The sequence below is a fragment of the Physella acuta genome, unplaced genomic scaffold (genome assembly GCF_028476545.2).
Source record: "Physella acuta isolate Inbredline_101_S28 unplaced genomic scaffold, ASM2847654v3 ptg000185l, whole genome shotgun sequence".
NCBI lineage: Eukaryota > Metazoa > Mollusca > Gastropoda > Physidae > Physella > Physella acuta.
This window is the reverse complement of record NW_026731704.1, coordinates 281,719-293,351: the sequence shown is the minus strand read 5'-3', so window position 1 is coordinate 293,351 and position 11,633 is coordinate 281,719. Positions and strand designations below refer to the sequence as shown.

General features: G+C 33.1%; 1 protein-coding gene across 1 annotated transcript; it reads left to right on the top strand.

The window, feature by feature from the left end:
- Positions 1 to 819: 819 nt before the first annotated feature.
- LOC131936694 (V-type proton ATPase subunit G-like) lies at positions 820 to 2,153 on the top strand. The gene is made up of 3 exons (XM_059293742.1): positions 820 to 888; positions 1,582 to 1,600; positions 1,777 to 2,153. Exons 1-3 carry the CDS (start codon positions 820 to 822, stop codon positions 2,151 to 2,153), a joined length of 465 nt encoding a protein of 154 aa, XP_059149725.1.
- Positions 2,154 to 11,633: the final 9,480 nt, after the last annotated feature.

Sequence of the window (11,633 nt, the reverse complement as noted above, 5' to 3'; positions counted from 1 at the left end):
AGACGTTACGCCTCATTCAACATTGCAGGTCACGTGAGATGGTTGATTTTGTTGTATCTGAAAGGTTTTCATTAATCCATTTAAGCCGTGGCTCAAGTGGCTCCTCTAACTGGCTCTCGCCTTACAGTTAACATGAGAGGGAGTAATTCCATTGTTGATGATGTAAAGCGGTATCAATAAATGGTGATGTGTATGCACATACTGAGAATAATTAAAACCTTGGTCTTAAATGCAATCCAATTGTTCGGCCTTCTTTCTTGCATCTCAGTAGCATTATGTCAGTGATTTGATATGTATTACATACAAGTACATCCGTGAATCAAAACCATTATAACAATTATTTAATGTACAAACACTATGGTATTTTGATCTACAAACAGTAGCGTAACGAGTGGGGGGCAGGGGGCGCCAAAATGGGTAGGAAAAATAAATTGAAAGGTTGAGGGGGTGCATATGGAAAGTTTGAGGGGGGTGCAAATCGAAATCTTGAGGGGGGGGGGGGGGGAGTGCAACTCGAAAGTTTGATGGGGGGTGAGGGGTGCAAATCGAAATCTTGAGGGGGGTGCAAATCAAAAAGTTTGTCCCCGGGCGCCAGAAAGGGTCGCTACGCCTCTGCATACAAGTGCCCCGACATACATGCTTTTAAATAAACGAGCTGTCTCGATCGAGCAAAAAAAAATGCTTTAACATACGAACACAATTAAAAATTTGAGAAACAGGATTAGCGAGTTTAAAAGCTCATTAAAAAAACTGAAAAGATGAAACGGAGTGTGCATCGGATTATTTGATAAACAAAAATGCATAACTAATATACAAAGCATGTATTCAAGGGAAGAAAAAAAATCCTCCATTCACAGGTTAATTGGGTACATCCTGCATGAAAGAGAGGTTAACGTTATATTCTTTAGACTTAATTATGTTGGGTGAAGTATAAAGATTAAGTGTAATGTTAAGTGTCCGAACAATTTTAACATTAACTGTGAGTGAGTGAACAAAGTGAAGCGCCACCGTCTATCTCATCCCCCCTACACAGAGCCTTCTGTGAGCTCAAGTAAGTTGATTTTCTAGGTAACTACACGCAATAAAAGCAGTGTATTTATTTGCATTATCCTTCATTGTGTTAATAAGCATAATGTGTCATTTATAGATACAATATTCTTATTTTTAAAACACGTAACATAAACAATTACTGTGGCATTTTGAGATGCAACGGATACTCGGCATTTTATTTGGTTTTTCAAAAAGAAAAACGCTTCGATATACGAGCAGTTTGACGTACGAGCAATGCTTCAGAACGAATTAAAAACGTAATTCAAGGAAACACTATAGAGCCCTACATGCATAATATTCATTCTACAACAGTGTTGCGAAAATCTAGAATTTTAAAATCTAATATTAGTAGTTTAAATTCTACCAAAGTGTACTTTATAAAAACCTATTGGAGACAACTTACTATTGGTCCTTAAAAGTTTTTTAGTTTAGCAAAATTCATTTTTACATAGATATAAACGTGTTAACACTTTTGCATTTTATTTTTTATTGTATATGAATTAAAACTGTTCATTATATTTTATTCTTTAGCCTTTGTTTTCCCACAAACGTTTGTATTTTATTTGATATTGTATTCGATAAAAGCTATATTATTCGTTTTATACAAATTGATAAAAAGCGAAATCTTTTTGGTTGACGATGGTAGTTTCAGTTGCACTAGAATAGTTATAATAAAATAAAATAAAATATCCACAAAAATAAAAACCCTAAGTGATACTCTTTCAGAATTGTATCTTAATTACAAAGTCAAAACGGCCCAGAAAACAGAAGGGATTCAGCAACTTCTAATCGCAGAGAAAAAAGCAACAGAAAGAGTAGTCGAAGCAAGAAAACGAAAAGCTCAGAGAATCAAAACTGCAAAAAAGGAAGCAGATTCAGAAATCCTAGCCTTTAAAAACGAGAAGGGGAATCACTATAAACAGTATGAACAAGAGATCCTTGGCAAGAAAAGTAACAGTGGGGCACAGATTCAGGTAGAAACAACTAAAAAGTTTAAAGAGCTGGATGTCATGCTGAAACAAAACTGTGCTAAAGCTATGGACGCTATTCAACAAAGTCTCATTAGGATAGAAGTGCAACTTCATGAAAATGTTAAGCTGTAAATTGAGTTGTCTGTACCTTTATCTGTATATTTTATGTAAAGGGTAGAATTCTTAATGTTTATTTAATTATTGACACAGACAGCTCATGCTTTTAATTTATCCTGCAGATTCAATTTGTTCAAAGATCTACTCTTCTGCATTTATTTTTCAACATTACATAATTTGTTTCCTTCTAGGCTTTTTTTTTAGAAATTTAGGTATATTTTTTGCAGGTAAAATATTTATTAGCCTGAATTTGATTGCTGATAGTATGTGATAATGTGTAGATAAGTCTCTGTGATAGCCGAATAAATGATTGGTGTATCATTTTAGTTTTAGTGAATTGTTAGGTAAAAAACAAAATTACTCCTACCATAACTGAAGAGGTGGAGACCAATGCATTGTTAGTAATTTAGTTGAAGCTAAATATTGTGAGCATCTGCTTGTACCTCTAGTTATACTGACTTGCACACATGGGTTTTTTCCATCTATATACACTTGTATCTCATTGTTATTCGGAGTTCACTTATTCATTGTGATGTTTATTTATATGACTAGGTTTGGTGGCATTGAATGCATTCCTTGTATGGAAAGAAAGAAGCATACATACATTTTTTTCGTCATGCATTGTATCTGGAAATTTGATTAAAATCCCTTGTTTTTAGTCACATTAAAAAATAAAAAAAATGTAATAAAATACATGTCAGAATGAAATATTATTTTCGCAAATATGAATTAGTCCTCACCTGCCAAGTTGGAAAGTTTGATACAAAATTGAAGAAAGTGAGGTTGTATCTTACAAGTGTTATTATTATAACACCAAACTAAAGCAACAGTAGACCCACTTTTTTACAAGGAATTAGCACACCTTAAAAACTGGCATCCATTCAAAGAGCCAGCACACAACACACTCTTAAACGACTAGACCTAAACTAGGAACTAAAAATACATTTATAAAGGCGAAAATTACATCCAACCATCGATGGAATTAAACGGGAGCCGAATTTTTTCCCGACAGACACTTCCCCGGAAGCCGTTTGCCCCAAGGCCGATTTCCCGAATGGACCCTTGCCCGAATATGACAAATGCCCGAATGGACACTTGCCCGAATGGGACAAAAGCCCGAATGGACACTTGCCCGTACGAGACAAAAGCCCGAATGTGACAAAAGCCCGAATAGACACTAAAATGCATTAAAATAAACTCATCTGTATTATCACTTAGTTACAGGTTTGGCGCCCAAATAAGTATCACTGAAGTAGCAAATAAGAAAACGTTAAAATAACATACCATGCATGGAAACATAGCACAGTGGCCTAGCTATGATTTTCGGGACCTTATACAAAAATTATCAGTGGGCCCCTTCGGAGTGTGAAGTCAAGATATCTACTACTACATATTTATGAGGGAGAGATTTTCAATAATCTAAATAATCTTCACATTTTGCATTTGTATACGCACTGACAGTAAATTCATTTTTGTATTTTTAAGTAGTATCCCGTAAAATAAGTGTTTTGTTTTCATTTTATGAAATTTTTATGGATTTAAAAAAATAATATGTTCCTTAGCAGAAAAGAAAGTTAATTTCCATTTTCTATTTTAAATTATCAAAATTAATTAAATATTAAAATTCCTATGTTAAAGTATTTTTTTTTTCAAAGAGAGAAAATGGCCTCTAGATACCTTGGGTCCATATGTCTTGCTTATGTTAGATTTACAGTAGCTACGCCGCAGACACAACATAAAATACAAGCAACATTTTTTTAATATGCTTTTAGACAATTTAATTTATTCAGCAAAATGGAAATAAAAAATACAAAAACAACAGTTATTACACCAAAAACTGTTTTACTCAACGAAATTAGATAATACTGAAAATTACATTTACCGTGAAATTAAAATTGAGGCGGCCATCTTTAGATCAATGGTTTGGAATTTAAAGAGAAAAAGAAAGATACACCGAAAATACGTTTATAATCATTACACAATTTTAATATTTGGATCAAGACATTGGTATTAGCAATACTCATCGGTAGAAGTATTATCGTGTAAATTCTCTAACTATGCCTCACTATGAAAACATGTGTTTAGTGTTGACCAAGATTTTAGCGACTCAAAATAAACTTTCCGACATCTATTGATTATTTATTATTTTAACAATGTTCATAGATAAATTCTAATTTGTGAACTATTGAATAAAATAAATAAAATTCCTTTAGCCACAATTTCTTATAAATGTATTCGATTTCAAAGTAACGAACGATGTGTGTACTGTTCCGCAGCTATACAATCCAACAAATCGAGTTGGTGACAGGTTGCTTACTATAAACAGTTATCTACTTAGCTGGTCTGTAGTTTTGGTTGCTATTAACAGTCATCTTCTATAAAATGCTCAACTGTTTAGCGCTTGTTCTGACAAGCCCAAGCTTATCTGTGATTTATGTGGGCTGAATAAATTAAAGACAGAATAAAATTTACTTACGAGGAAAATAAGGAAATAAATACAAAAACATTAAAAAAGGAAAAATTTAAATTTCATTTTTAAAAATAATTTTGCGAAGGATTTATTAAGTAAATAAGCATAAGAGTTACTTCCCATATATAAACTATAATGAAATAAATTGACATAACTCAAATTTTATTTTCAAAATTATTTATATTTAGAAAAAAAAAATGAATAGATAGTTACAAACAAAGTTTAAGATTATTTTGTTTCACTGTTTTGTCTGTTAACTTATTTTATATTACTGTTATTCTGCACTTTTTATATATTAAGGTTTTGAATATTACTTGTTGCCTCAAATATACACATAAACTAATCTATTTAATGGATATATTTTTAAACACAAGCTAACAGCTGCGTCTGATTTGACATTACAGGATTCTGATTTCTTTTGATACCTTTTAATTTTAATAAAAAAACATACATGTAAGAGAGAAATGTCTTTATTTCAAAGATGTAGTGCTCCTCACGAGCCAATGCAGCAATAAAATCGATTAAACTGACACTGTAAACAAGTCCCAGTTACCTGTTGTCGATATAATCAGGCGACATCACTCCCCCCCCCCCCCCCCCTGCCCCCCCCCCCCCACCCCCCACCCCTTTCCCATACCTATAGAAACTAAAACAATCTTTTCAATACTCAGACAAGTGTGGGAAGTTTGTCAATGTTGAATAAAGAACAACTTGTTCTGTTATGAGAGCTCTTGTATAAACCGTGTGGGTTGTATCTTACAATTTGTATTAATATAACACTAAACTAAGTCAAGAGTAGACACTGTATTAAAAAAAAAGAATTAGCGACAATTACCTTAAAGTTATATAATATTTATGTTATAAAATGACAATAAAAATATTAAATATGACATATGTACATCGTTTTATCTGACGTCTCGTGGAATTTGCTGATAGTTCTGTTGAACTTAAATTTGAAAGTGCTGCTGATGTAATAAGCCAAGAGACAACGTCTATCAAGATTTAGTCAATGCGCGTAGCATTTCAAATATAAAAATAAAAAACCACTTAACCTGTGATTTTAAATGAGTAGCTTTTTTTGTAATAATGCATGTTGTCTATTAAGTATAAACGTTCAATAGAATGTCTTAACGTGGATATTACTATAATAGCCAAAGATATTTGCATATTGGCATTTAAATTGGAAATGTAGTATATTTCCTAAATCCGGACAAAGCCGGATGCATGTTGCTTATTAAACACACAAGTCAGAGACCTTTACAATATAAACCTTCAAGACAGTGTAATCAAGTGGCCGTTACTGTGATAGGCAGGCACGAGTCGATAAATTATTGTACACCACATGAAGCTGTTAGGTTTCCACATCTAATAAAAGTTCACATTAAATTGTTACTAAACCACAAACTTCTCTAAGTAAATTACAATGTGTTTCGTTCATTTTGGCAGACATTATTACCATGGTTACACTTGTAAAACATAGGGCCCGAAGTGATGCCTATGAAAGGGGGTGGGCTGGTCATCGTTGAAATCAGAATCGTGTGGACATTGTAGAGGGGTTTGTCTAAAATCCGAAATGTGTGTGGACGTCACACACCTTGTAAATCCATCAGATAATCCACATGCTATCGAATTAAACTACATAGACAAAACAATGGACACTATTATAGCTATTTTAGGCAGAAAACCTACTTGCCAACATATATCGTCCACACATCGCTGGTCCAACCCAAACAAAAGCCACAAACAATTTTAGAAATATTATGCTTCAATCATGTTCGGTGAATAATTAGTTTCTGAATAAAGTGTAGCGTTATGAGTGTAACGAGTAAATAAATTAGTGACCGAAATAGTTAAGCATTGAAAATGAGTAAATGAACCTAATTAAGTTACGCCGTCTATCTCCTTCACATTACACAGGCCTACACCTCAACCAGTATCTTACGTTAGCTCACGTATGCTGATGTTCAGGGTAAATTCACTTTATCAGACCAGTTCATTTCATAGCATTATCCTTCATTGTGTTATTAGAAAAATATTTGTCATTTTATATTTGACCGTTTAACCAAGCATTACAGTCAGGCATAGTTTTAAAAATAAACTTATTTAAAAAAAAGCATCACTGTTCTTACTATTTTCATTCCTTGCTGTTTCAATAAAGTAATTAAAATAATATACCTCTTGTTTTATTTTTATTGTGGCCGTAATGAAATTTTTTTTTGTGAAAATTAAATAGAAGTTATGAATATCCATAAAAAGCAGCAGTTCATTGGACGTTAGGGTCAACATATCTACAACTACTCTGTTATTACAGTTCAAAGATGTTTAATTGGAAACATTAGCTTTATTATATATCATTTGCCTGGGTGTTTTTATAAACAAGTTAATAAAAAGTCTAGTGACAGTTTAAGCGCGATTTCCTTAATTAATTTTTGTGTGACCGAACGAAAAGATATTTTTGAAAACTTTCTTCGGCAATGTTGTTCTAAATTATGGCAGGAATCGATTGGTAAATGTTTCAAGTCGCTAAGTGGTCTGGTTACAGAGATATGGGCCACAAATTCATTTTTTCTCCGAGGTTTTTTGGCTTTTCCGCGAAATCCAGGCAGGAATTCCGGGAATTTTTTTGGCCCACAATCATCCTCGGAACTTGCATAACATATTTGCTTTTGAACTAGTCCTCGATATTGCTTCGTTGAGGAGGATATACGACTTAAAGCTGCGGACACACATCCATCCATTGCGGACACACATCCATCCGAGTTAATAATCGCAATTGTCCGTATGGAAATTGCGCTAAAAACGACCAAACTTAAACATAGTTCAACATCTTTAAAGGCACAATCCAAGTAATGTTTCATATAAACAGTAACCTTAACACACTAGCACATGTAATTATCAATGAAAGACAAACCATCATGATACATATATACACATACACTGGTTGAGTTTTTAATTCATGATATATTCGCCTATCTGTATATATGTACCGTATCTGCTTAGGACTGAAACTAAAAGTATTACACTGTATAAGAAATTCAGAATTAAGCGCATACTATAAAGTATGCTTATTTATCACAATGTGTAACCATTGTTTTATACACGAAAACACCCAGGTGGTCAAAAAATATACATCAAGATTTTAAACATTAAAAATAAACTGCGAGATTATTTTAACATCTACTCCTCCACAGGTGGTTTGTGATACAACTCTAGTTTTTAATATTACGGGCATCTTTCATTTGTAGTTTATTATATCTCTTCCCATGTGTGTTTTGTTCTTTACATAAACAACTTAATGATCTATGTATAGTAGAGTCCAGTAATCATATTGTAGAGCAGGGGTCTCCAAACTTTTCAGACCGAGGGCCGCATTAACTATCAAATTTCAGTTCGGGGGCCAGTTTCTTCCAGGCATGTCTTTGATTTCTCAGGGGCAAAGTTCCTCAGCCATCACCAACAAACGATTTTTCCTTAGACAAAAAGATCTCCGCGGGCCGGATGAGAGGACTTCGCGGGCCGCATCCGGCCCGCGGGCCGTAGTTTGGAGACCCCTGTTGTAGAGTTAGCATGCTTTATATTTCTAATAACACAGATTGTTGTAAATTCATTTTTTCTACTTTCAACTAGTTTTAGTTAACTCCCACTTATAATTTAGAAACGTCTAAGGGAGATAATCGTATCATTTGATTTTAAATTTGAGAATAATTATTTGTGTCGAAACATTATGTGACATTTAAAGTTCGATATGGAATTACTTGTCAATTGTAAATTGCATATACGAATATGAGTCCAAAGTATAAGTAACTTGGAGATTAGATTTATAAAGTGATAAAAATTGAATGTGCAAACTGAAAGCGTAATTAAAACATGTATTTTAAGACACACACATACCTCACTTTGAACTATTATGTCTTCGGTTTAGTGGTGATTTACTATTATATATAATTCATTTTTTAACAACATATATATATATATATATATATATATATATATATATATATATATATACTTTTTTAATGTAAGAAATAAGAAACACTATTGTAAAACAGTTTTAGTCCTCACAAAAAGATAATGAAAATTGTAAAACAAAAGTAAATATGCACGGCAAAAGGTCGCTTTAAAAACGTGTCTTAAACGGGAAAAATAACAATCCTATAATCAGATCAATTAAACAGTCCTTATGACATGATTTAATTAATAAATAAAAACAGTCAATTATCTATAATCACACATTAAAATAATAAATGTGCTACCGGAATTAGAACTTTTATTTCAAATATACCAATCAATCAATAATTTAATGTGTAATAAAACATAAAATAAAAGCTGAGTGATTAAGAAATGACATAATAAAAAAGTGTACTAATTACCTGTACAGCGGTCCTAAAAGTAGCACTTAAGGAGGAAACAAAAATATCGAATAGTAGATGGATATGTTTTGAATTGTCTAGTTTATTTCGAAACCACTATTTTATATCTTTGGGTATAGTTGTCGAGATAAATAAGACAATACATAATTCTAGCTCCAGAATAGTTTCTAAAAATATAGACATAAAACCAGGATATATCACGAACGTTATTCTGTCACTGTCAAATTTGTTTTCTCTATCAACAAACGGCCACTAAGGGGTTTATGTTACGCTGTCGTTCGCTTGTGAAACGCTTGTTCGAATATTTAATCCCCCTCCCCCCCCCCCACCCCCACCCCCCACCCACCCTTTGTTCCCTCCATTATCACACATGAATGAGCTACTGCTTTGTGTGTCCTTTAAATATTAATGTTGACATATTAATATATGGGTTAGACAACCTCTTTATTGGTAATTGCAAAATTGTACCTGTTTTAAAAGTTTTGATTCTGATTGTAAAATAAACTATTATAGCTATTCATTTTTATTGAAGTTTCTTTATTCATCATTTGGAGGCAATTTTAACCTTATGCACATTGTTTTAACTAAATTTACCCGATGTTTTTAAGTATACTTTCGCTCAGACCATCTGTATATGCTGATCATCTTGACTTACGTTCGTGAAGTTGTGCGAGAATGTGCTTATTTTTCTGTACGTTTATTCAGTTTCTCTTCATAGTTGCAAAGTTTTGAACACGATGTATCTAAAATATTTACATATGTACAACATGTCTTTGAGAAATGCTCTATATCAGTATTGACATATCAAAGTCAATTAAAATCGTATTCTTCTAGACACACTTTTTGTAAACACATAGTTTCTTGACTGATATTAAAATCCAAGTGAATAGGTTCCTGTCTAAAAGAGTGATGGCTGAATTGAGTTTGAAAACTCAAGACAACACTTGTGGATTAAGATCGCTCTGTAGATGGTTGACAGTCTATACCCAGCAGGAATAACACAAACAGCAGAATGATGTAAAAGCACTAAAGTGACAGATCTTGTGACATAAGGCGCCTCGCACATGCCTGGCGCTGAGCTAGGCGATGTAATTAAACCAAGAAGTTGGCTGTAATTGCGATATGTTTTTTTTTTTTTTTGTTTTTTTTTATCTGGTATTTAGGGTACAAAACAGGATAGTTTATACAAAAAGAAGTCGTCTTTGTCCATAAAATGGTCGTTGGGGGAGCGGTCGTCTTAGGAACAAAGTTCAGGAGCACTGAAAATAATTACATGAATTTAGACATGGCGAAATATGAAAATGTATGCATTTGAAATTAAATGTGTACCAGTTCTATATATCTCTATAATAATAACATGTGAAGTAGGGATACACAACACAGACCATCAGAGACGGATCAGACTCCTTTAAATGAGATGTCTCATGTCTCTACGTGTGAATTTCGTACACGGATCATATAGTTAAAATAGCTGCTCTACATAATGAAATTATCTAAATGTATGAAAACGTTTAATACACCTAGGTTCAATAGGCCGGTTGGCGATACATACAAAAGAATAAAAATCCATGTGTTTTGTAAAGCCATTAACCAGAGACATTACATAAAAACGAAACTTTTCAGAAGACATTTTGTAGGCCTGTATGTAAAATGGTACCAGCTTATCACAAAATGTTCTGTGTCCAAACAAAGCACTTTAATGATGTTAAGTTTGTATTACAATTATCATCGAGGAAAATGTCAACATTTCAACCTCATTTTATTAGTATTTTTCTTAATTTCCTGTATTATTATTATTATCTTGTGTATACCAAATTAAATATATATATATATATATATATATATATATATATATATATATATATATATATATATATATATATATATATATATTTAATTCACCCAAGTCACACTTTTAGTTTCTTCTTCCTAGTGTTTTATTTTAAATTATTATCCTTAATATTTAGATGGATACACCTTTGAGAATATACTCACCATTTGAACTTACTTTTACAATTGTGTACTATGGTATGGCTAACCTGAATTAACAAGATATTTATGTTCAGTTTTGGTAAACAATGCAATCATTCGTCTAAGTTAGACGGTTTAACATCATATGTAAAATTAAAGATATATATATATATATATATATATATGTAACGAGTCCCCGAGTCTATCCTGCCGACAACGCCAAATGTAACGAGTCTCTGGCTACCCTGCCGACAACGCCAAATGTGACCTTCCCGAGTCTAACCACTCATTCCACACAACATTGACCACAGCATAGATACTCGAAGATGCAGGTTCATTATTGATCCTTTTATTACATGAATCAAAGAATGTTTCACAATAATAGTCTGAATCAACGGACCCCCAACAGTCCTCACTAGGCTTCATCTAACTGAATACACATGTCTAACGTCCTTCTTAACACAATATAACCAACTTGGTACTGCCTGACCGAGAGAGACTGACGGACTGACTGACAGACCTGCCGACTGAGAGAGACTGACTTTCTGAGACCGACTTTCTGAGAGACCTGCCGACTGAGAGAGACTTCGAGCTCAGCCGTCGCCTTCCTTATATCCCCTTCATAATCGTACTCATATTCGGTCCTATCATAATCGTAATTGTAATCGATTCTAATCGTTACAT

Coding starts and splice junctions, on each gene's coding strand:
- LOC131936694 (XM_059293742.1), top strand. CDS start 820: ATGTATTCAAGGGAAGAAAAAAAATCCTCCATTCACAGGTTAATTGGG.